General features: G+C 38.9%; 1 protein-coding gene and 1 long non-coding RNA gene across 3 annotated transcripts in view; one reads left to right on the forward strand and one right to left on the reverse strand.

Annotated features, from left to right (window-relative positions):
- The window catches only part of dock10 (dedicator of cytokinesis 10), a 41,640-nt gene extending 30,810 nt beyond the window's left edge, over window positions 1-10,830 (reverse strand). For both annotated transcript variants that reach the window (XM_088427218.1, XM_088427217.1), the window contains exons 1-4: window positions 10,472-10,830; window positions 2,258-2,377; window positions 1,810-1,899; window positions 1,542-1,624 (exon numbers count right to left, since the gene is read on the reverse strand). In XM_088427218.1, the coding sequence (XP_088283344.1) occupies window positions 1,542-1,624; window positions 1,810-1,899; window positions 2,258-2,377; window positions 10,472-10,630 (452 nt within the window). In that variant the 5' untranslated portion in view covers window positions 10,631-10,830. The remainder of the gene's footprint in view (window positions 1-1,541; window positions 1,625-1,809; window positions 1,900-2,257; window positions 2,378-10,471) is intronic.
- LOC148415837 (uncharacterized) lies at window positions 83-27,620 on the forward strand. The gene is made up of 4 exons (XR_015867187.1): window positions 83-152; window positions 14,333-14,437; window positions 17,596-17,666; window positions 27,283-27,620. It is a non-coding gene; the product is annotated as an uncharacterized LOC148415837 (long non-coding RNA).

A 27,620-nucleotide genomic window follows, 5' to 3' on the forward strand; every position in this document is an offset into this window, starting at 1 on the left:
GGAGGAGGCTTGCCGGATAGACACTTTGCGAAAGGTCACGTGGTGGTAAAAAGCTGTTGAAAATAACCACCGCAGTCGGAGCATTTGTGGTGATTGCGGACGGACGCAGGAATGCTTCCCGGCTGGCAGATGGACGTTGCAGCAATCAAAATGTAAGCGGTAGCTGCCACATGCATACAGAAACTGCATATTCCTGCTGTCCAGTGGTTTATACTTCATTCCACTGAGCTTGAATGGGATAATCTTGCGTTTCACTCAACGCTATGCTTGTGCAAACAACGGTGTATATGTTCCCATATGTTTGGCTTTTGTCTACATAAAGTTTGTTTTAGGCCACAGTTATGGACGTTTTGAGGAAGTGACAGGCTGAAGACTCTATTGACAATGTTGCTTTATGCCCGGCGAAAGTTTTGATAAACACCTACGACCTATTTTGAGAAAGACCTCTTTGCTGCATATGCATCTTTTCTCATGGCTCGGCATCTTCTTACAGTATCTATCAGCATCTGTTGCACCCTTTCACAAATATCGAGCTGAAAGCAGTTAAGTGAAAACTTTGTCACGTCGCATATGCAGAGCCACTGCTGGAGCCTGGGTGCCAAGACAGTATAAGCATATGAAGCGTTCTGGGACAAATTAGACCATCTCCATCTGGTAAAACAAGGCTTCTCATCTTTTTGGCATCCACTAAATAGTTTAATTGGTAATCTGTGGTGTAGTTATTCTAAGTACTATATTGCGAGCATTAAAATTAAAACGAGCAGGTGAAAATTCTATCATAACTTTTCAATTGAAGCCGCAAGCTGAATACAAATCAGGGTTGCTGCGATTTTACATTAGAATCTAACTTTCTTTCATATTAAATGCTTGCAATATTATTATGCTGTATACTGTTTTACTGTATATTATCAGCCTTTAAAATGAATGCATTTTGAGTTATAAAAGAAAAAGAAAGGAGTGTCTTCGACTTTGCCTGCCATTTTGGAATTCATTAGCAAGAATGGGATTTAAAAAGTTTATTTTCCTGGCTTTACGCTTGTATCACTACAGTTTTTAAACAATTCTTCTATCAGTGACGGTCAAAAAAAATGTCAGAATTAGTCCCCTTTGTTAAAATACATTATAATTAACAACCACCTGTTGCTTTGTCATGTATTAGATAGGCCTGAGAATTGTTTATTTTATCATATGGAAAAAAACACATTAATTAAACAGATTTTTTTTCCAACAAAATTATTGTTTTCAGCCTAGCAATAAACTAACTATAGGAATTAACATCTGTCCTATCCTGCTTTCAATCCACTTCCGGTTGGTTCAGAGGTCATGTGAACTGACAGTGGCAACCCATGGGATAGAAAGAGGACATTCCTGTGGTTTGAATTGCTGGACTGTTTTGGATCAGTCCCATCTCAGAACCAGCCTCATACCCATGAAGCATTGCTTTGTCCTTCCACTATGTCCGCTCTTTTTTCACTCAACACCCACCGCCATCTTCTTCATCGTCTAATGGCCTTTCAGGTTAATGTTTGCTATGTTATTACCTTGGCAGCAGGCGGTAGTCTCCAGCGTAGTCGTCATACTTGAACTGGACCACGTTCAGATCCGAGTTGTAATACTTGCAGGCCTGGTGGAGCAGACGGATGGACTTCACTGACCAGATGCAACTGAAATCTATTCTGTCGGTACCTTAGAGTACATATTGTGATTGTCTAAAACGGCTCGATAAAATTAGATTGAGGTGAAGTACTCCTGTGGAATAAGTGGCCCGTCCCCTCATTATAAACCAGCACAGACACACATGCATCTGACCTGTCTGACCAGCAGACATTCAGCCTGAAGCTCAGCGCCCTCAGGAACAGCTGACCTGAGAGTGCGTCTCTCTTGGGGCACCGTGGATACCTGCCGGGATAAGCACAGCGAAGGGATGCATCACCATGGCAACAGTTGATAGAAGACAATGCTCAAAAAGGCCTGTCTTTCACATTCATTTAGATTCATAAGGAGAATCCGCCAGAAGAAAATTCGAAATTCAATCAAATTAGATTCATCAATTATTACTAACTAAAGTAACCACTGATAAAGTGCAATTGTTGACTGCTTTCAAGACTTCGCCATCAAACATATTTCCTTCAAGTGAGTGCTGGATACCTACAAGGGAATTCCCTAGTATGTCTTCTGAAAGCTATACTATGATCTGATTAAGTCAAGGTTCTTCTTACTCTGACTGCATAAACCATAATCATATGCATGCACTTACTGTAAAATCATTGTCAGGAAACAACAGCAGCTCTCTAAGAGGGTCTTGCTTGAGCTCCGCTCCCAGTTCCGAGATGACAGCCTCGTAGTCGAGCGGATCAATCAGCTTGGGTTTCTCTTGCTGAAAAACACACAAACGACATACTATTAATTTACTCTGTACAGCCTTGATGCTAACACAAGAAGATGGGCGCCCCAGATGAGGGTATGAGTAACATAGGAGATTTTAACAAAGTTTCTGCAGGTATCAATGAATTTGATTTAATGCTTTTTATGCAATCAAAGGCAGTTTACTTTTCTTTTCAAACGAGGGAAACTTAATTTGAACAAGATGCAACTTACTGCTAAATTGTCTTGCCGTTATTAGGTATTATAAGTATAAGTATTATACAGTTGCATATTGACATTAGTAACAATTTTGCATCAGATGAAACAGATATAAAATAGATGATGTTGCATGATCTAATGCAGTTGCAGAGCAAAAATATGGCAAGCGATACCACTACAAATGTGGTGACACAGCACATTGTTTCAAGCCATGTTTTTCTACATCATGAGGCACATCATTGAAAAAAGGTTGAGAACCACTGCTCCAGTAAATTGTATCAATTGTGTTTTTATTTGATTACAGATTGTGCATCCATACTAAAACAGTACAGATATATTCCTTATCCTCTGCAGACACTGATTATTCCTGTCCTTATGTCAAGGTATTAGAATGATAGAGGATTGCCATTTTTCCCATGAAAATTTGGGGAAAATGTTCATCATTATTTCATTAATCAATTAATCTGTCAAAACTTTGTTGATTCATCGATTAATGGTACCTTAAAAATGTGTTATAATTTCCATCCTTTAAAAACAGGGCATTAATATTGCAGAAAACATTTTTAACAATTAGATTCTTGATTTGGTTGTTAATTTAAAAAAAGAACAAAAATATTGATTGTCTAAAAATAATTAATGATTAATTTGGTAATCAATTACCATATTTTCCGCACTATAAGGCACACCGGATTAAAAGGCGCACCCTCAATTAATGACATTTTAAAATGTTTTCAATCACAATACAGTAATACTCAAAGTAATAAAAATATTAACTCAAATAATAACTCTAAACTCTCAATAGCATAATAACTCAATAACTCAATAGCATAATAATGTCAATATGAGCAACCTTGTTGAACTGTAAACACACAAAAGAAACAGGTAAAGCTTACTTTATCAGTTCATTCCCCATCTACGAATCCCAATCTCAATATTGATCGATATATAAGACGCATCTGATTATAAGGCGCACCATCACCACAAAAAAATTAAGGCTTTTAGGTGCGCCTTATAGTGCGGAAAATATGGTATTCTATCAAATCGTTGCACCTCTAATATTAATGATAATGTTGTTCTAACCTCTAGGCTCACAAGGTTAGAAGTAAACGTACTATGTTCAACCTTCAAGATCCAAAAATTTAGCCTCTGTACTTAACTTGAAATTTGCATCATAAAGACATCATATATTCTGTGCCTTTACAGTGACATACGAAAGCAGCCTCAGTGACAATGTAGGGTTTAAACATGGAAACAGTAAATTATCCATAGCCAAGGCACAATATGACCATTCCGGGAGAAAAGTCATGATCTCAACATTTCCTGTGTGGTGTTGTGACATCATTAAGACCTAAAAACAGCACGCAGGATGTACCCGAGTAGCTATTATAGCTGAAGGCCAGCTGGGGCACACCCCAAAGCACTTGATGACACCGGGGCAAAAGAAGATATCTGTGCTGTACTTAATGTACCCATGATATGGTTGGAATTTCCTCGATGTACAAGAATACATATTGCGATTGGGAACGGCAACCACTCTGACGCAAAACAGGACTCCAGAAATAAACTGAGAAAGACAGGGATATTCACAGAATGAATTCTTTCTTTCTCTCTCTTTCACATTCCACAGTCACTCATTGGGCACGTTCAATTACAACTGATTATTCTATCAACTAATCGTTTTTTACATTTTTTTTTTTAACTCATTGTTATTGCTTAGTTTGTATTGTTAGCATTAAAATTAAAACAACTGAATACGTCATGACAGATTAATTGAAACTGATTCATTTTACTGGTTCAGTCATTGTTGACCGAAGAAAAAGTAGATATTTGCTACTGTCCTTGTTTGGTCAATCCCAGAAGTAGATCATTCTGTTTGAGCGATTACGGGAATGAGGAAGTAATTACTGTTGAGATGCTAAAATTAGAGTGAGGATTAATTTTTCAGCTAGGTTTTCTCCTATTTTGTCCCTGGTGCCATAGCCTCGGCGATCATAATACACAGCTTTAGGATTTTCAGTGCTGCTAGACTGGCACAATATGCTCATGTTATGTTAGCAATAGTGCCGTTAGCCAAAAACTTCTTAAGTTTCTCACCTTCAATGGTCAAGGATAATGCTAGCCTTATGAGATACCTCTTAGGTTTTAGCAATAAGTGCCAGAAATGGTAGGATGTAAAGAACCATGATCAATCTCAAGGGATATCTTCTGAGATTACCATCTAAAATTTTAATCTGCAATTTCTGTTCATGATTGCATTTAAATGAGACTTCTGACACAAGAAATGATGACTAGGATGTGTCCCGTTGAGCCAAAATGTGATAACCCAAACAGGGTAGTGCTTCAGTCAATATCCAAATCTACTATAGACAGTACACAATGGATGACATGTCCAACTCAACATTTGAAGAAGAGAAGTAAAGATGTAATGTTTTGTGAGTCGGATGAAGTAGTTATTCAACATGTGTTCAAAAGATTACAGACCATTGCTTCTGTAATTGACTAAAAAAAAGCAGAAGACCGCAGAGGGCTGGAGGAGACTGTAGCCAGGAAGTTAAGAGGAAGCAGAATAAGCGTCTAGTTTGTTTGACATGTGTACAGCGCTGACAAGAGACTTTCACCCGGCACGTATTTCTACCTTAATGGTCCAAACAGGCCTACAGGCACCTCGAAAATTGACGGTGCAGGTTCACGCAAGGTGACTCCAGTATCCTGACCGTTATGCTAACACTAGTGTGAAATGGTAGGATCAAAAATCAATAGGCCACTTTCAGCTGTCTGCATTTTTTTTTTTTTTTTTTTTTTTTTTTTTTAATAGTCGGGCCCATCACGTCTGTTCTGTTTGGATTTGGTGGGTTTTTTGTTGGGACACATCATCATTCATCCAGTGTTAATTGGTTGTTGCAATGTTTTAATACAAGTGCATTAATGGAGCCAAAAAAGAAAGCAGCATCTTTTACAAGTACATATGCTGTTATGTACTGTAAGTACTGTACGTATATAAGTGTACAAGGTGTGCTAGCATTAGCATCACTGGCATCATATATATATATATATATATATATATGTAATATACGTATGTGTGTGTGTACTGACTTTAAATGCATGTAGTTAAACATATCCGTAGACTGAAAGTGTATTTCACTAAACTGCATGGAGAGCATGCTCATACTCTGAAAAGAAAAAAAAAATCCTGCCAACCAGCCATGTTTTGTTTGACTCCCAGTCAAAGGCTTTTATTGATCTATTTTTGAAAACAAAAAACAAAACAAAATTAAAAAACAAAAAAACAGTGATTCTTTATGCTCTCCAAAAACCACTTGAAGAAAAATTGTGACATGCTTCTCTACATACATTTTGTCAGCCATGCAAGATAATTGGAGTACAAACTGAAATGATTTTTTTTTCATCCCTCTCACTAAACAATCAGATTCATACATCAGTAATACCTAGATAATCTGCTTACTGTCAATAAAATACTCACTGCCGGTTACTGAAATAGAACTCTACTTATGGCACTCTACACATGGAAGGAGGGAAAAAAACAGACGTAAACTAATCAGTCGCATCATCATAGGAACATAGCCATAAAGATTTCAGAAATAGTGCAGTGGTTGGCAGCAGTCCTGTAAGATTATACGATAAATACTGAAATCAACAGCGCATGAGGCAGACAGAGAAGAATATATTATTTAAATATATACATACAATACTCAACCTGGTGAAATCCGATCTCACACGTTTACTCTTGACTTTTCTTCTTAAGGTGATTTTGCTTCTGAAGCTCATTATAAAGCTGAAATAATCCAAATTGTAGAACCAAAATTGAAAACCGTTAAGAATATACTACTAACCGAAACAATACACATTTCAGCACATGTGCCTTATCACAAGCAGAAACGGCACCACGTTATGTGTCAACACACGTGGATGTAGAGGAAGTTGTTTCTAACACACCGCACACACACACACACACAAGTTCCAAATTCCCCGGCAAATGAGACTTCATCCAACAAGGTGGCTGATATACACTGCCCTAAATCGTTATTAGCCCTAAACAACAACAGCAACAACAATAATAACAACAAGAATAGGCACATTAAAAAAACTGTGCCCTACAATTTAAAAAAAAAAATCCAGATATGATAAGCACAGTATGGGCAGAGTCATAAAGCATTGGTAGACGCACCGACATGCACTTCCTCTGATCAAACCTCAGAGCAGAACAATATTAAGAGGAAACAACCTCTGAAGATGGCTGAACAACATTTTACATAGACAGCAGGAAACATGGTCACATAAATTTGAGTTACTTTTTTTAGATGAAATAAAGTTTGACTATGTTCTATGTGAAGTCTAATATAGATTTGTAGGAGACAGAGTGAGAAAGGGAGAGAGAGATGCATGAGTGCCAACATTCCAAGTTTGTATGAATGTTTAATATACTGCAGTAGACGTTTTGAAGCTCTTGCAAGTCTACTAGGAGAAGGCATCCTTCACGTGAACGATGAACAATTTGAAGTTAATGTTCTGCTTCTGGAACATTGAATGATCTTCGTGATAACTGAACATCCGCGACCTCCTGCTTCTTCCACTCACTCCAGATGCGACAACTAACTTTAGCTGTTTAGTCATCAAACTTCCTCCTTTGATTCCTTCCATGTCGTTTTAATACTCCCTTTCCTTGCACCTTCTGAACCTTTCAACATCCCTCCTCAGCCTCCCATGGTTGTCTCCCCTCCCACTCAGCAGGCGTGAGGCAGCTTGAGGTTGCTGCTGACAAAGTAAAGCTGTGAGGAGGGCACATACAGCCCATTAACTGCCCAGCTCACAACTCAGGGATTCCCCACAGAGTAACTGGGAAACAAGGGAAGCATTTTGAATGTCGCAGAATCCATCAACACGGAGAATTCAGATAGACAGCCAGGAATGGAAAAACTGGAAAGAAACCAAATGCATAGTCCTGGTGGTCTGTATCATTGTCAGGAATATTTATTATTTCCCCGCTAGGGGAAGGATGTGTTAGGAGATGTGTCCCAAGTAGAGGAGCGGAGGTACACAAGATGGATGGGGAGAGTGTAGAGGAAGTCAAGAGGCATGAGCCATCTGCTTTAGATCATTACAACAAAGGTTTACAAAGACATGGTGACAGCACCTCACTTTTCCAACTTTCAAGTTTTTGTCAGTGCCGCAATAGGGAACATAAGTTCAATCTTCTACATTAAAAACAGAAGCTTTTCAATTTACGAATATTCTCTTGTGGAAATTTTAAACATTTTAAGTGGTAACATCAGGTGTTAGGTAAGAAGTGCAATTTGAATTCAAATTTACACATGATGGCTAAGGTTTCATCAGTGGTAAAACTTAAACTGACACCTAACCTAACCTAACCTAACCTACCTTTACAGTGATCTGGGCATCATTTACAAGTCCACAGAAGCAATAATATTTATTTATGGAATGTTTTGAGCATGGCAATTTACTTTATGGTCATGCAAAGTGCTTCCTGTGTAATGTCATTCAGCCCTCTCGCTAAAGTGCTTACAATGCTAACGTCAGACGTGACAGCCCAAAGTGGGCTTTCATGTGTGTTTTCATGTGAATCTGTACAACGTTAGCCATAGCCAATGTCAATTTTATGTTTGTTAGTTCTACGATGTAAAAATGAAAAGTGCAAGCATCACATCGGTGTAAAAAACTAGTGTATCGTTTGTGGGCAAACCGGCATATTGATAAAATATAAAAATGCGTCAAAAACTGTAAGAAATGGACACCGTGGGCTTTGATGCCATATTGTATTACAGTCTTGTTCGAGCGAGCGCTGGTGTCTAGTGTCTCATTCTTCTGCACTAAAAATTTCACCTTTCGTTTCTAGAATTTTCTTAAAGACAATATTTTTTCCGGAGGCAGTTTGGGAACCTGAATAAACTAGAAATATTGACAAGAAGAGGTACCACTGTATCGGGTTGAACAAAACACATGCATGCAAACATGCCTTGTAAATCGCCAAAAATGTGTAAATATGTTGTCAAAAGTGAAAATGTTGCTAAGTGCATACTTTGAAAAACATGTATATAAACTGATTTTGCCACAGTTTTATTAAAGCTTCACAAACTGTGATTTCGGATTAGGGCAATGCAATGTAAATGAACCATTGGACAGTATTTTGAAAGGCAAAAGCTCAGAGATTTTTGCTATTCACATCTTATGAATAGCAGGAGTTCACTCCATTGTTATGAAAAGACTGCATACTGGCAAGCATAAACTGCTTAGTCAGGGTGCTTGCAACCTTCTACGACAGCATAGTCATGAAAAGCCCACACATACTCTGATATGTTCCCGAATGTAAAAGCTGAGATTTGCAATTTAAAACATCAACGCCGGTTCACCATAGAGACAAGAAAGAAGACCGAAGATGTGAAAGGTTTATGGTGGGAAAGCAAGAAACAAGGGGAGAAACAGAAGGAATGACTGTAAAAATCCCACTGTGCCAAAACATGAACATTTTTCCGCTGGACTTGCAGAAACCTGGGTCTTGCTTGGGGTGAAAAGAAAATCAGACCGATACTGGTGGCTCCATACAGATACCTCACAGATGGCTGACATACACTGTTGCACTGTAAGTTGTTTAGAAACATTCAACTTGATGTAATGCAATCACTGATTACTAGACCCACTTTCTGCTGCATGCATTTATTAATTCATTCAGTCAGTTAAATCATCTTCTCTCCATATGTCGGGAAAGGAAAAGTTTTCCCACAGAAACTGAATTCCAAATGTATGACCCCATACTCCACCTCTATTCTCCTCCCCCCTCATTTCCGTCCTCCCCAGTATACCTCTCTGCTCTGAGGGTCCACAACCAACATAAGAGTAATGCAGATAAAATTAGATCAAATTTAGTTGTAGCTCTCCCCGCACTCCTATTAACCTAACGCACATCTTGTAAACACTTTCTATTAGAATTGGGTCTATGCCATATTTTTAGAACAGGTGATTGTGCTGAAAATCCCCTAGATCTTTTGAGTCAATTGATTTTTCACAGTACCAGTCCAAAATATGCATGTGACGTTCAGATATTAATGTTGTATGCTCATGGTCATTCTCACATTCGAAACAGTAGTACCTGTGATTTGAATGTGTGCGGCTTTAAAAAGGTGGGGCCTATATTCTTGAGTGATGTGTGAGAGTTGACTGGCTTTTAATTATTCCCCAATGTGCATTTGAGTGCCTATGCGTCGCATGGCTTGTTCATGTTACGTGTTTATTTTGTTACAGTTTGTTCATTAAAATAAAAGCGCACCCAAGACTTCCTGTGACGGAATTACAATTCATTTTAACTAGCGGCGATAGGCTACATTAAAGTAGCTAATGATTGTTACTTTACCTTAGTTTACTGTTATGTAAACCAGTTGTGCATTTTTTATTCTGAAATGAGACCCAACTTTGGCTATTGCACTTTTTACAGACCCTTTCCTACTGGTTTGAGCTTATTGACCTTATTGACTTGTGTTTCTGCAGTAACTGTCTGTGTGGAAACAACACTGTCCTATATCATCGATACTATCTTACTAAGTCCTAGTGTGCTCTGTACTGGATATCCTGGTCTTCCCAATGACATTTCATTTGTTTTGGTGGAATGCAATTAACGGCTTTGCTGTCTTGCTTAGCCAAAATGGACGCAACAGTGGACAAAAATAAACAGGTTAGAGTCAAAAATCCGCAAGGTTATTTCAAAATTCATGATGTGCAAGAAATGAACAGTAATATGCCGAGGGACGATAATATACATGATAAAAATTGATCCAGACAACGAAGACGGTGTACACATAACCACTGTTACTGTTCCACCCACACATGCATTAGGCAGAGGTGCATCAGTACTGGTTACCATGACAATGATGGTCAGAGGTGAGCTGGCAGTTGTGTAGCCTTCCAGAGTGGGTGTAGCAGCATCCATTGAGGCTTGGTCCAGCCGTGAACACATGTAACCGCAGTCTGCCCCACCCACTGAGCGTAGAAGTAGGACCACACTGGCAGAACAGCCCATAATAATCCCTTGATGCTGACACCAAGAGGTAGGCAAGTGTCACCTGCTTGCGAGTCTTGTCCCAGTCAACACCAAAGTATGTGAGTCCAATAGCAGCCGCTGGTCCAGCCAGTGGTGCTAAGCCTTTTTCAAAACCGGTTAAGTATCGGATGCTCCATCCCGACTAAGCCGCCTGCAACCTTTCCCTTTCCAAGCTCCGGATTCCGATTCTTCCCGTGGCTATGACACAGCAAGCCTTAGCGTCGTCTCTCCCTAATCTTCCCCTCTCTCTCTTTCCCGCTCTCACACACACACATTGACTGCATCTGTGCACAGTACTCCAGACCAGCCCAGCCCAGCTCACCCAGACAAATGATAGAATGCAATAAGCGTCAGATGACCAGAAGCAGCTGCTACAATACACAAAAACCCACATCAGTTTTCCTTACTGTCATTCTGCTGCTCTTTCTTTGATTAGTCGCTTTCCCAACCCTACCACTCCTTCTAGTTCTCCTGACTGTGCTTTTGCAGAAACCATTGGTGGTGCCGCAGTGATGACAACACACCCTTTTTCTGCAGATGGAGCTTTTTTGGAAACAATGTGCATAGATTAAACTTAGTGGTATGTTTCTTCCAGTGACACAAAAAGCTTCCCCACAGTGCTCTGAACTAAAGGCTCTGGCAACATGAACAGTATGTGAGGCTCTAGGGAGCTCGTTGCAGACTAGCGGAGTAGTGTGCAACAGAGCCAAAAAAAAAAGGGGGGGGGGGGGGTGCAAGAAGTGGGCGGCTTTACAACTGAAGCATGCAGCATGTGAACGACAGAATACACAGAACAGTCCTGCTGTCTAATACTTCAAAATATACTCTCCATAATTTTCATGCTCTCTGTCTTAAAAAGCCAATGTTATGGGGAGTCTAACTTATTGGGGATTTTGACCATGTTACGATGTTAATTTCTCACCCTAAACACCCCCAAAATATTATTTCTCTTCATTGATGCAATTTGAGCAATCCTTGCTTATTCTGTGCTCTCAGTTCCGGCCCCGCCCGAGGAGATGACTTGCAATCAGCCTGGAGACGATAGTAAGCGCTGTTACCACCCGTGCAAGAGTAAATACAAGCCAACCTTATGTTTCAGTTTTGTTTTGGTTCCGGAGCTGAGGAGGAGAGATTTTGAACTGAGTCAGCCAAGTAAATAGCAAAGTTTCATTTATGAGTTACAACGTTTTACTGTAGAAAATGCCGATGTGGTGAAAATTTGTCTTTGGGCGCACATAACAGAACAATCAATGTCAGTAGTAAATAATTCGTCTGCAGGCAGAACTGTTGATATGGATACTGATTTCCCATGGGACCGATTTGATAAGAGGAACAGCTCTTAGTCCCTGTTTTGCATTTTAATGTCAGTTAAACGCCTGTTATGGCTCTTTCATTCCTCTGCCTTCGTGGACGGCCGGCATTGAACGACATAATTGAATGGGCCGAGTCAGCAGCAAAGGTGAGAGATGCAGCTTCAGTAAACATGACATTTCACTTCCTGATTAGAATTATAGGTAAAAGTCATATTTAATGACAAATTAAATTGCCAATTTGCCAAATGTAATTTATATGCACATAGATAATTGCCAGTCTCGTAGCTTTTTTATTTTCCCTTTGCTGCTTCTGCGTACTTAATATTACGTAGTTTAGGAGGTTATGGGAGTAACTATACAGATTTCCCATACTATGAGGGGTCAAGATAATGGATGGATGGCTCATTATTACAGTAATAGGCATACAGATAGTAGTTTTGTTAATAGCACAAAAAGATCTTAAACAAATATCACATTTAACTATTGTTGCTTTTTTTTTTCAACAGTAATGTTTTAATACAGTGGATATTCACAAAGTTTTAAAGGAAACAGTTATTTTTGCATCATTATGCGAATCAATTACAGCAGCAAAGAAAACTGACAGCCTAATAATTTAGGCAGTCAACGAAGAAAGAAAATCGGACAGCTAAATGTTACAGGCTTTTGATACCAATTTAATAAATATACCTTCTTAGGTCAGGTTACATTCTAGTGAAACAAACAGTTATTCAATACCTCTGTCTTATAAAGCTGTCTCTACATAAAACCTATAATTTAGCTATGTGTATGCATCGTTTTTTGCAGACCTGTTATCAAGTGACACATGGCATATACGTAAATCCACACATTCTCACGCTGTTCACTCCCCGCTGAGGTATCCATGGTGATCTTCTTAGGTCATAATTATTCAAAACAGATCAGTGTCGAGATGCTACTGGGCAACCCACCCACCACCCACGTGAAACAGACATTATAGTGGTTTACAAATCTATATATAAACATCACAACACATGTTGATTTAAGCACAAGCTTACAATTGATCGGCCGCACAAAGCTTAAAAGCTGAGGAAATGAGAAATTTGTGAGGGAAATTTTACCGTTTTACACATTGTCAATGGTAATATACAATTAGTGATTGTGTATAAAATCAAACTTGACCTTTGGATCAAAGGAAGATCAATTTAATTGATTTGCAACAAAGTGTTGCAAGAGACTCTGCACCTCTGTCTACACCTGTTCATCAAACATTTTGCAAAAAAATAATTTGCAGTTGGATTAAAGTGTTACCCTCAATGTTTTTCAGAATTTTCAGAAGCTCTAAAATATTACTTTAAATAGTGGCTGTGCAGTAAATAAAGGTTTTGATATTGGCCAAAGTTTGCCACTATAATTTTCGGTGAGAAAAATGCTCTCTAAAAACAAATAGATCCCAGGTCCGAATCTTGGATTTTATTGTGTTCAAAAAGGGACGATTCAGTGTACAGTATTTACATAGCTGACAAAGTTATCATCATCCCGCCTACACACCCTGTGATGAAAACACAAGCCAGAAAAAGGTTGAATGTTCCAAATGGTACTGTTGTTAGGTGAAATGACCTGCACACTGCATGGTGGGAATGCAGCTTTATAGTTTCCCAATACCATGGTCCCCCTGGGCCAGTTACTGGGGGTGGAATATCAAAATGAACATTTTTGTTCATGTCCACCACGCACTTGGTTTACTGAAACAGCATTTCAGTAATCGGCCAGACAAGCAGCACACTTTGCAGCCAATTGGCTCTGCGCGAGGTGGGACAGGATATGTGTCAGCCAATAACCATTAGTCTAAAACGGGACTTAAAAAAAAAGAATGAGGAAACGACTGTAGCTGCAGTAAACAATTATTCAGCTGACAGTTGAGTAAAATGAAAACAGCTGTTGTCTACTTTCTACTTAATCTGTATGTTAATACACACTAAAGTGAGTTTAAATATTCACAAGGGCCTTTAAATAGGCGTGCTGGCCGTGACCAGATCTGCACATGCGTGTATATCAAAATGAAAAGATGACATCATCCGAGTATACAAGGCAGTGTGCTGCCATCAATTTGTGCAGCTAATGTCTCCCAGCTGTGCTGCCTCACTGTGCTCTCCCCTTTGTCCCGTAACTACTCTTCAGCTTTTATGTGTGCGCATGCGCCATTATCATGCATGTGGCCGAACTATTTACACAATAGATAAATGTGTGCCGTTTTACTGGCTTCAAAGAAGGAGAAGCTAAGCGGGCCTGATAAAACTCCTGGAGGCCACCTCGTAAGCAGTCATTCGGGCTATAGTTAGGTTCCCTGAAGAGTTGGCAACGGACTAATGTGCTGTTTGATGTGGTGCAGAGTCCCGATGAGTTTTGATGGGGAAAACATTCTCCGGTTTCCATGGGAACCGGCCCAGGAAAGATGCTACCACTTAAAGGCACAGAAAAAGACGGGGTACACAAGGTAAGCCTTGTAATAATTGTGCTCTCCTGATGTGTACACAAACACAAAAATGGTTTAAATGCATCTAAAGTGCATGTTTGAAGATTTGAAATGTACCATTTTTTAAAGGTTTACTGCCTCAAAAAGTTATCAAACTTGGCATTTGTGCAGTTTTTAAGGAAAAATATGCTTCACATTTTGCAATTGTAACCTGTAACTATCAAATGTATATAGAATGGAATATTTTATTCCACTAACAATTGATTCTGCTTCAAACAAAAGAGCAAAATGAATGAATAACAAACATTAATAACAACGTTAGTAAAATGTCAAAACCTGAGCAACTGTGATGCAATTTTAAGTGGATGAATATATATAGATATTGCTGCTCAACTCATTTGTCACAAACACAGTATTCAAAATACATTGTTTATATTAGTGGGGCTGCATAGAACATACTATTGTAAAGAAAAATGTGATGGCTTCTCTGTTAAATTTGACCTTTACATGGATTGGTTCAAATTGTAAAACATTACTCTCTCTACCACAAAAATACATTTGCCCTTGAATGATCCTATGTGTTTTTTTTGTAGTGCTCTTAGTATGACTTTAGTTAACTGATATGAGCTCTTCTCAGTAAAACCTCAGTGTGCACTACTGCACACCACTCATGCACAAACAGGAAGACAGTAAAAACTCCACGTTGAGTGAGTGCTGAGAAACATTCAAAACTATAACTAATTGAAAAAAAAAAAAAATCATTATGTTTTAACAACCAAAATGCTGTATTGTGTTACCTATCCACTTGGTACCTACCGGGTGCAGCATGTTAAAATTCATTCATTGACTGCAATTTCATTCCACAAATGTGAATAAAAAAAAAAAAAAAGGTCACGGCACATTGGAAAACACAAGGTACTGCACTGCCAAATGACTGTTTTCTTATACTCTCAAGGAACCTTTGCCATTACCTGTCCCTGCTTGATGACATATCCATCTGTGCACAAGATTATACATAAAATCTCCGGGGCCTTGTTAAATCACGGGCCAAGGGAGAATTCCTTACAATTTGGAACAGATCCAAGGAACACACCGTAGTTTTTATAGAAACCCCCTCACCTGTCAATCCTACTACAAAAAGGCATATTCCTTTACTTTTTTCTTGTACAGTAACTGCATGCTTGCCTGGTAAAGATTCCGCCTTCTAAAGGCAACAGGAAGACAAACGCTATCAATGCCATCTAGTGCTGAGAGCAAAACACAGCAGGCTGAGCGTGCATCCTCTACTCCAGCCCATCTGCTGTTACTTTAAAACTAAATTTGCAGGAGGCGCTGAGAGCCAGAGATACTATCTGCTTGGCTGATGCCAGTTGATTTAGAAAAGGAAGCTATTAAAATGTCTTTAACCGAGAACTCCAATCCAGAGGCAGTGTGGATGTTAAGGGGGAGATTTGAGAGAGGGAGAGGGGGTGGAGATTTGTGAGGAAAAACTGCTCCAAATGGTTTGGTGATGATGTACATTAATTATAGTTGTTGTATTATCATTTCACAAAGAGCAGCATTCATCAGATACTGAAGAATTCTTTAAAAAAAAAAGTTGTTGTTTAAAATCGCTGTGAAACTAATCAAAACAAAGAGGAGTGGACATTGGGTGTCTCAAAACATTCACACTGTCCTTCAGGGGAGTGTGAGAGCTTAATGCTGACAGGAAAATCGGTGTATGTTGTTAAAACCCTGCAAGCTAATGTGAGCAAAAACTGTGGAGCAACACATGTAGAGAGACAACGCAAAGGCATACAAGAAATGCTAATGATAGTTAGCCAATTTCAGTAATGAGACAAGAATATTTTACTGATACTGAATTTCATTATTTTTCATGCGCAAGTAATAACTTTAACCCTGCGTTGATCACGTGGGTTTTCAATCATGGTTGGTAATGCGGGGTGTTTGTTCAATGAGATAAGAAAGTACTCAGAAAGAGACAGAACTATTGTAATATAGAAATTACGAGCGTTGAAAAAAAAAATGGGTGTCCAAACTTCCCATGTGACCAACATCGGGTTAAAAAACACATGCTGTGGGTTAAAAAGGAAATCACATATGCTCAAGTCTCAGATAACAACCAATCACGACGCAGCTTGCAAACATCACATGACTAAACTCACAAAACAAGACAGACATGACTGGACATTCATTACTCGTTGAGCATATGTTAGCAATTATTGACAATATATTAACTTTTTAAATGCTGAAATGGCTAAATAAATTGACTTTCCCTTTAAAGTCCCTTTAAAAATATGCATGTTGTGTATTTAAAAACAAACATTGCTCTAGGAAATTATGCTTAGCTTAATGCTAACACAAGCATTAGCATGACAGTGTTGGAACCCTTTTACCAATGAACATTTGAACAAAAACTGTTGAAGAACACATGCTGGCTACCAATGGCAATCCTCTAAAGCATGTTTTCCTTATCCTCTGCATAAAATGATTTAATATTTCTGCATCTTACTGACCTACAGTAAGTTAACTTGGAACCATGGCTTACACAGGTGTTTTATTGTTCTCTCTCCTGGTGGCAACTTTAATTATGTTCAAACTATGTTGCTGCTGCTGTCTAGCTGTTCCCCAAAAACACCTTTGTAAGCATTTTAGGAAGAGTCATAAAATGGGGCACACAAAATGTTACTTAGTAAACATGCATGCATGAAGCAGCAGCAGCACCAGAGAGACACAGAACTAGTGTCACATAGTTGCAGCTTCATTAATTCACTCTCCCACATTGCATCCCTCCCTGCTGCCCAAGCCTGGCCTGGACTTTAGCTGTACTGTTCAAAATGCCGCATTTAATACTCGCAATTAAACCCACCATTTTAGAAATAGCTGAGGCAGCAACATTTCAGGGAGGGCTGTAAGAGAGGTACATTGAAAAAAAAAAACACACACAAAAAACAAAGGCCTTTTAAATGAGAAACAGGTTAATGCTCATACTCCAGGGATTGTTTACAACAGCAGCATCAGGCAATAGAGCCGCTTTTTAACATTGGCTTTCATGAGACATTAATTAAAAGCAGGGAAAGCAATGAAAGGTTCACGTCACCCCGCTGCGCTGATATTAATCTGCTCATCAAAGCCGAAAATTGCAATATAATAACATGAGACCACCATTCCCCTCCCAGCGCTGCCATCTGTCCACTTCCTCGCTGCGATCCCACTTGAGCCAGTTACACAGCTCTTTTTTCCGGACTAGGTAAGAGGGTGGGGGGAAAGCATGCAACCGCGATGAAACTTGACTGTATCTGAGCCAAATCAAACTCTGAAAAGCCACAATCCTTCCTCCAATTCCACCACATGTCAAGGCCGCTGTCACTCGGAAATTATCCCCAATGATTGCTACTTCCTGTAATTCTGTCAGCTTGAAAAGTGTGTCCTCGCCCTGAACCTGCTATATTCATCCTGAATCAAGCACTGAGACATATTACACTCGTGTGAATCCTGCCAGAAATATTGGCACGAACCCTATGGATTCAATGAATATGAAAAAACATGTTATACGCTTACACACTATGAAAACGTATGCAAAGTACAAATTGAGTTGTTTTTTCTCCCTTGCTCGTCTTACAATTTCATGGTGTAACTAACACCCACCAATATTTGTCAGCGTAATTGTTAGCTGGATTAAGTGAGAACATCTGCGAAAATGCCCATGAAAAGGCCAAGAATGGAGCCATTACGCATCGGTGTGGGAAAACTTGTTGGGTGGGTAAAAAATGGCAAGGAAGAGTATCAACAGTATAATGAAAGAAAAGTAGTGATGGATAAATGAGGCTTCATGAAGCGCTTGTGTGTGTTTTGTTTTTTTTTTACTTCTCTTGTAGTGGAAATCGAATACATTTCCCTTGCACTATTGTTTATCTTTCAACCAATAATATCACAAATGCTTCATGAAGCTTCATTTTGTCAATCACTAATGAAAATTGCATACACAGCTATGGGCTGTATGATACGGCCAGAAAAAATAAAATCTCAACAGTCTTCAATCATTTTAGATAATTATAGATTTAATTGAAGAAATATACCCGGCATTTAATTAAATGTTTGATCTATTTTGAATAATCCTGTGGAAAATATTCAATCAAAAATAATTATTTAAAGTCAGTTTAAGAGGATAAAAATGTTTTTTTAAATTTCTCTAATCAACAAAATAATGCAGAGGTGCACAGATATCAGCAAAAGAAAAAAAGATGTTTTATACTATGCAACAGCCGGAAAAAGCAGAAATAAATGTGGGGAAGCGTTTTGGTCTTTGTTGCAGGAAGCTAATGTCATGTAACTAGAATATGGAATATGGAATTATTTTGTAGTGGAAAGCAGACAGTGCAAAGGCAATTTGTAGAGCATTTCATATGCTGCAAAGGAAAAAGGGGCATTAAATACAACTAATTTATGAAGTCACCATGTGCCCTCCCAATTCAGGCAACTGTATATATTTATTTTGTGACTGTCTGATAAAGTGATAAAGTAGTGACCACTTGCGTGGGTAAGAAAAAAAAAAAGACAAAGTAATTAGCAGCGCTGAACATTAACTTGTGTCAGTGACCAAAGCTGACCAATTAAAAGTAATTAAAAAATATATACATGTACATTGAATATTTTGGGGCATTGGGTCATTTTGCTGTTACAGTCCACTTGCATTTGTGCATAGTGGTATGGTGACCAACCATATCCTCCAGATGCTGCTGCTACAGGAATTGTGCAGGTTATCCATCAGGCTAACATTATACCTGTAAATCATAAGCCTCATTTAAGCCAGACCAAGGAAACACAACTAAAAGTTCAATTCTCTGAGCACAGTAAAAGCCCTCATTTGCAATTGATTTATCAGATGCGGTGAACCACAGCAACACAAACCTGACATTGCACTTCCGGCTAAACTTAAAACCAAAACCAGCAGATGCCCACTGAGCCCTGTTCATCTCTATTCCCGAACTACCACTATAAGACCAAAGACGCCACTGCTGAAAACTTTTCCGCCTGTGTTTTCATTCATACAATCTTGCCCTAGCGAATCCCCTACCTCTCCTCTTCATCTCCCAAATTTTCCTCCCCCATTTCCTTGATTTAGATCCTCCCTCCCTCTCTTGTTTCCATTGCAGGTCTACTTCTAGCCCACTTCTACAAAGTACACTAAAACTTCAAAGTTCAGAAAATAAATCAGGACAGAAGCATAAAGCTACAAGTTAATCCCGTTTCTCTGAATTCGGTCCACATTTTATGACTTGCTGCAACTCAGCATTTTTAGTCAGGTTGCCTTTAAAATGCAAGCCAGCAGGCCTCTTTAGTATCAGACTGAGACAACTAGAATCAGAGGAGAATTTGTTAGAACGTAAACCTTTGGACAGAGCCTAAACATTCTTTGAAATATTCCAGGAAAAAAACATATAGAGGGCTTGAAGTCCAGATAAGAAAAATGAATTCCGTATGTTTTATGGATTCAACAGCAAAGCTTTTATGCATACTGTAATGAAAGAGAATTTATCATAATTTCTGCAGCTAAAGAATGATTATCAGGATAAAATCATGTTTTTCTTAGAGGTGCAAGCCAAAATGGTCATGTAGTGGGTTTTTGCGATGTTGCTATGGAGGCAAAATTGGAGGACCCAGGTGCAGCAAAGCAGAGGCAATGCAGAAGTGCAGGATGTACTCGAAATTATATATCACTAAAAAACTAGGATGTATAGAGTTTTCAAAAATCAACTGATTAGTAGTCCAAAAATCATTACATAAAATTACATGCGAACAAAACAGGTGAAAATGAAACGACGATGAGTTGATAACATTTCAAAGGGAGACAAAAAAAAACATGAATGGCCAGTCAAACAAAACTGACAACACCAACAAGGACCCGCTGTCGTCCACAAGTCAAGACGCTCACCCGAAGTTTAAATAACTTTAGTTCCTGATATCACTAATCAGGCCGCGCCTCTTAAATGCACACATCCCACACTACAATGGAAACTATGATTTATAGAGTTATTACCAGTTTACTTCTTTCTGTTCTCACTTATGTTTTATTGTGTTTTTAATACATTATAGCACTGTTCTTCATCAAAAACACTTTAAAAATATTGTGCCGTATTTTTTGTGGAGGCTGGAATAGATTAATCTCAGTTTGGTCAAATGGGAAAAGTGACAGATGCAAGAACCAAAATCATCAACTAAGTCAAGGTATCACAGCATTTGTAACATTTCATTTAAGGTAAAGTATTACTTTTTAGCTTATGTTCAGCGCCGCTTAGCGGTCACATTTGCCAAGTACCTTATGTCAAGACACTACCGATCTATTGCAGCTTGTTGCTATACAATTGAATTCCGGAAATCATGACAAACATGTAATTCCGTTGTAAAAGAAAATTTGGTTTCCAGATATTGAAATACAGCTGTTAATGGACTAAAACTTCAAATAGTAATCCTATTAAGTGTTAAGATTAATAAGAGGGATTTTTCTTCATTTCTCTCCGTCGTTCAATTACATTGGAAAGATAAGAGCTTCAGTTCTTTTATCTGTCCTGTGCCACTGACAGACATAATGCTTTTATCAGTGTAGGTCTACCTGGGCTGGGCTCTGGTGCCAAAAGATTAATAATGGCAGCTCGTTTCAATCTCTGCTTCTCTCTCTCTCTTTTTTTTTTTTAAACCTTCTGCTATCAGGTCAAAAGGGACAGGTCCGGCCGGACAGGATTATTGCTGAGTGAGTCAGGCTGATCAAAGCCTACATGGAGCAGTCAGACAGGCGGATCTTGGGAGGGTGTAAAATGGATTAATGGTTCTGTTTCAACAGCCCCAGACTTTTGGCTTAAGCTTGTAAAAGCTATTGCATCTCATGCTTGCTATCTTGTCATTAAATTGAAGACGTAGAAGAAGACTACCAGTATGTAAGTCCCTTGAGGAGAAACTGAGGGAGAGATGTCATTGAGTGATGGGACTGCCTTTAGCAGTAGGGATGAGCGAATACTGAAACAAAATGCCTTTACCCGTGGAGACTGCTGATACCACCATTGATACTTTTCAAATTGTCCATTTTCAAAATGACTAATTAATACAATTATTTTGATTTGGTGCCTGGCTTAGTATGACACAGATAATGAGTCAAACGTTCACTAGTAATGCGGGATTGTTTGTTACCTGAGCCCTGAATTGATGGCAACGTGTTTTAAATAGGATTTATTTGAGCATGAACAAATGAATAACAGAATGAAATGAACTTATCAAATTAATTCTAGACAAAATTTTAATTTTTTGCTGCTGATAACAGCCAAATAAGTAAAGTTTCCATATAAAGCATACATTTTTAGAGCCGCTTATCCTCACTAGGGTCGCAGGCTTGCTGGTGCCTATCCAAGCTGTATATGGGCAGTAGGCGGGGGACACTCTGAAATGGGTGCCAACCAATCACAGGGCAGAGAGGGACAATCAGCCATCCACGTACCCCAGGGCCAATCTAGAGTGTCCAATACACCTGCCACGCATGTTTTCGGAGTGTGGGAGGAAGCCGGAGTGCGAGGAAAAAAAAACAAACAAACAAACTCAGGAAGAACAAGCAAACACCACACCGGAAGGCCTGACTGAGTTTGGATTTGAACTCGGGACTCTGAACTGTGAGGTGGACTAGCTAACCACTGTTCCAACGAGCTGCGCTCCCCCATGAAGCAAAAAAAAAAAAAACAACAATCTGATCAAAGCTTCCTTGGCAGTAGTTGGTGCTATATAATCCTTATCTGCGTAATACTAAGCCACGTCCGACCAGGATTCTCATTTAAAAAGTTAGCAGTAAAGCATCCCAAAGCACGCATGAATGTGTGCGTAGATGCTCACGAGCGAGTGCAGTGGGGCAAACGAAGACGCGGAGGGGGCAGACGGTAATGGCAGCAGCATATTCAGGCCTCCTACTCTGGAATGCAGAGTGAGGCAGAGACACAACACTTCAATTCACACACTAGAGAGTTAGTGAACTATTCTTAGTGCAGTTATGTGGAGTGGACCCGACATCCCCCCTTTTCCACCCCGAGGGGCCTGCGAAGAGACGTTAGATAGCAAGAGTGGACGGTGGCATCCTTTAAAGTTGAGGCTGAATGTGAGGCTTGGGACGAGGAGGCCGAAAGCTGAGGTCAAATCTGAATAGGGCAATTAGAGAAACTCCACCATGACCTCATTTTCTTAACTTAATCTATCATCAGAAGAAAATCAGTGTCGAGAAGGTTTAATATTTTGTGCTCACATTTAGCCACGTTATGCTGACAGGCACTGTGCAGCATCATGTCGCATTCAAACAGTGACCTGATTCATCTACAAACAGCACAGGCTTTCTTTTTGTGTCCTTTTGCTTCTCGTTGCTTTTATTTCTCTGTTCTCTCTCTCTTTCTGAATGAGTCATTGAGAAGAAGCTACACAGCAAGTCCTGGCCGTGCACGGTTCCACTGTTATCAAGCTAACTCGGCCCGGTCTGCAACTCAGTCATAACAAATGTCAAAGAACTATTCATCTTGTTTAATCCTTTTCTTTACTCTCTTCTGTGAATGCTGCTGATGCAACACGGTATAAAATCTTGGGGCCACCCAGGCAAGAGGTGGATTTGAAAGAAAACATGATGAGAATATCATTTTAAACTCAGTGAAAAAAGTTGGAATAAGAGGCTACTCAAGTCGTCATTAACCACCGCTGACAACTTAGTAACCCTAAATTGGAATGGATAGGTCTTTACTTGAAATTAGCCGCCACTTTTTTTGTGTGTTTGGAAATTTTGTATGTGAAAAGTATTCATGGTAATGGTACTAGTGACTACTCCATGGTTGAGTTCTAGCATCGGTCTGAAAAAGAGGTATCGAACATTCCTAATTAGTTTTGGCCTGCATTTTTTTTTCTCATAACGCCACAGGGTATATGCATTTCAAGACAAAACACTGTGGCATTATGGGAGAAAAATGTCAGTTTTAAAATTTGGCCCACAAGTAACAGTGTATACTTGCAATACATTCGAAATATGCAATCGGTTTAAATGCATTTGAATGTATTTGCATGCATTTTCAAGTTTACTCCGCATTAGCAGTGAAACTACATACATTTGTCTCTTTATACAATAATTTATATAAAATGACATCATTATTGAGAGGTTGAGACTCTCTCAATATTTTGTGTTGTTTTATTTCCATAACTTTCGTGTTTACCCCAATAAAGCCCTCAAAGTGAAAATTGTTAGTAAAGAGTGAAAAAAGTGCAGAAATGGAGAAAGGAAGTTGAATTAACGGAGACTGTGAGTGAATAGACACTTTTCCTGCTGCAGAGAACCTCTGACAGCACTGCATTTTTTATGCACCCAATGATGGAGTATGCATGGAGTCAAAACCCATGTGGTTTGAGAGGGAGATGGTTACTTCCTGTCCCACGTTGTCAAAGGGTACACAAACACGACCACAAGACTTGACTCAAAACGTACTTTGACAGACACAAAGGTGTCATATAAACTGAAGTGGAGGTGTTAAAAAGAAATACTGTAGACAGCTTTAAACTGCAGATGACAGCTTTCAAAGGTTTCAACACTCGTGACACAAACAATATATTATATAGAAGAATGGACATTGAAGATTCTGGTAGGCTGATATATGCCTATGTCAGACTGTTTTTGTAAGAACATAAGTCCACGAGATCGCAACATGAGCCAGAACTCATTCATGAGCCTTAAATTCTGATTTTCCCCCCTCATAAAATATCACTAACTAAATTCAAATTGGACAGAGTACATTCATATACTGTCATAAACGGGAGAAAATGACCATGCATTTCTTTTCCACAATGAACATTTCCCAAAACACATTTAGAGCTGCGGCTCACTAAAGCTTTATGAGTCGAGTATTCTACCAATTATCCAACTGATTAATTCATCCTTTTACGGTATTTTGTCCAGTTCTTTGATATTTACATCAAAAGCAAAGGAGAGCATTGAAAAGACACTTAGGGAGCTGAAACTTCACCCAGAGGGAGACAATATGTCAAAGTCTATCATGACACTTAGTTATCACACTATCAGGAGTGTGTCATCACCTGGCTAAAATATTACAAGAATGATGTGGAAAAAATAACCCAGTTTTTGTTTTGACTTTTCTTTCTTCTTCATCAAATTACTCAAGTAATTTGGTTACTTTGATTACTATGTCATTTTCATCTATGAGATGCAGCTAATGTTCTTGATCTCAAGGCACTGCGCAGGTGTACCTAATGAAGTGTCCGAAAATGTGGCGTACATCTAGCTAATGGGTCAGCAGCAATGGCGCATGTTCCCGAGAGACAATAAATTACATTGTTTGTACTCGTACAAGTACGCACTTGAACTGACAAAGAGGACGGCAGCTGCCAGGCGATGCTTCAATGTGACCTCCGTCACATTGGCGTTTACAATGCCGCGCCAATATGGGCATGAGAGATCGAGAACACCTACACAGTTTCATCTCAATATGTCCGCACCCACAGGATCCATGTGCTTTGTTTGACAGCGCCATACTAAAATATTGAGTGAAAATGTCCTGCTGTACTTGTCCTCCCTAATTATCTACTTACAGTGAAACCTTAATGGTTGACATACAAACCAGTTGGCTGCCGATCAAGGTTCAGTTTATTCACATTTGACACTATTTTCCAGGTAGGATGAATAGAGATAAATACGTTTATATGGGATGGGATTAGATTTGGACTGCTCTGGACAATATAAATAGCAATCTTGTTAACTTGCCGTTTGGAGTTTGGGTTAGAGAACTTGTGAGAGGGTTTTGAATTTCTGGACCTTTATGTGCCACCTTTGCCAATAAACCCAAAACATTCATGTATAATAAATCACAATTGTATTTATTTTAGAAGTGCAACAACTAAACGATTAATGGACAACTAAAGGATCATTTTTTTGTGAACCTAAAATTGTCCAAATCATCAGAATTTTCTCATCTTGTGAGTTTCTATCATCAGACAAATACAGTAACTGCTTTTCAGTGGGACAAGAATGATTAACATATTTGTGTATTTTGTGACGGACTAAACAAGTCAACAAAGTGTTAAAAAGAAAAAAGAAAGATTAGTTTGCTTATTGCGCTGTTAAGTTCAGTGGTTCTCAAATTGGGGTACTCCTGGGGGTATGTGAAGGCATTTCGGGTGGTGCATGAAATGTTTAACAAATTTTACAACCTTATTTATTGCTTTTTATGTGGTGAGACAAACAGCATATTTTTCTTTTAAGAGCAATTTCATTGGAACATGAAGCAACTTATCGCTAAAATGTGTTCTAGTGACTCCTTTCCAAAACATTGTTTGCCTTTATTTTGTAAATTTCGGGCAGATATTCAGTGACAGTGAAACAATGTTATAACATTTAAAAAAAAATTATATATATATATATATATATATATATATATATATATATATATATATATATATATATATATATGTATATATTTATATATAAAAAGAGAGATGTCACTACAAATGTAACAAAGTTGAAAGTGATTTTAAATGAAAAATGAAAACCTTTCTATAGGTTATCGTGGCTTTGTTAGTGCATTGGCACACTACGAATGTTTCCAAAAACAGCGAAAATGACAGATTGGCATAGTATTAATATACTTGTTATACTTGTTTAGACACTCATGAAAACTAATTGCTCAACAGCAAGATATGGATGATATGGAAATGAAAGATGCAATTACACAAAATAAAATCAAATTGAACAGATCTGCAACAAGTGAGAGATGACATATACTTGACCAGACAAAGGAAAAGAGATATGCAAAGGGTGATAGGAGTGCTTCCTGTTAGAATTCCATCTTAATTGACCTTCCTCTGTTGCCATGGTAACAGCAGCACAGCTACGCAAAAGGGTAGCTCACTGTTAATATAAGCAGTTCCTCTCCTCAGGGGCAATTGATTTTCACCATCACCAGTTTGTAGAAGTCCGTTTTATTCTGTGCTATTAGGTTTTGGGAGCACATATACGCACTGTATACCTTGGCAGGCCACAAGTCGAGGATGATGCACCTGAGGCAAAATCGACATGTCGCAAAGCGACAGCAAAGACGTCGGGCGAAAGCGCTCCGTTCATATCACACAGGCGCGTCTACCCAGAATGCTCAAACCCTGTCTGACACACATTATAGCTCCAGACAGACACACATGCCCGATAGTATTATTTCACTCCAAGAACAGCTCCGCGATCACAGGGAGAGACTATTACAAGAGGAAAAAGACCCCAAGCTCAACTAAAAGCAAGCAGGAACAAAAAAACAAAAAGCCCGAGAAGGAATGCCAAAGGAGTCCATTTGGAGGATCACAGAGCAGATGCTTGAAAAAAAATACACATCTTTTTCTCTGGTAGGGCGTAAGACAACAGACTGGGCAAAGCTTAAGAAAGATTCAAGGAAAAAGAAAAAAAAAACAAACACACATGTGAGGCAGATGTGACCTTTCTCTTCGTCACAAAGGGGTCATTGATTAAAATCTGAAAATATGGGTGACGTTCATGTCTTCACATTAACGGGTTGGTCAACTACTCTCCAGCCGCCTGTGAAGAAGACAACAGACTAACAGAGTTATCAGATTGTTATGACTGATATGAGAAGATTTTTGAAGAGGTCATCGATTACATGGATGTTTGAGTGACTTAAACTCCAGTAAAACCACTAAGTTCTTGCTCAATCGTGAGTCCAGCAAGCTATAACAATGAGTGACAATATATAATTGTGTGGACGCTGGGAAAAAAACGCCACTAAAGCTTTTTGTGTGCAAAAAAACTTCTTGATGTTCATATTCTTCTGTCCGTTGTTTTTCAGATTTGGAGTCTGATGTTTTGTGTGTGGTTACAAAGAACAACTTGTGGTGCCCAACCATTTTTGGACGGAAACAATGGAAACTCAGCACAATACATTGCATAATTCCGTCAGATTTGCTCAACTTTAATTTTTTTTTCCCACAGAAAAGGAAAGACAAATTATTTTTTTGTCTGTGGGGAGGATGGTCTCTTCACAGTAACTAATTCACTGCAAACGATTTTCCTATACTGCCAGCAGACTGAATATTGACAGAATATTGTGTTCCGTGTCAATAAAAGCATCTACCCAAAGAATACTTCAAAACCCTACAGGAAATTATGTTTTAGTCATACTGTACT

The sequence above is a fragment of the Hippichthys cyanospilos genome, chromosome 11 (genome assembly GCF_059441005.1).
Source record: "Hippichthys cyanospilos isolate Australia breed blue-spotted pipefish chromosome 11, RoL_Hcya_1.0, whole genome shotgun sequence".
Lineage (NCBI taxonomy): Eukaryota > Metazoa > Chordata > Actinopteri > Syngnathiformes > Syngnathidae > Hippichthys > Hippichthys cyanospilos.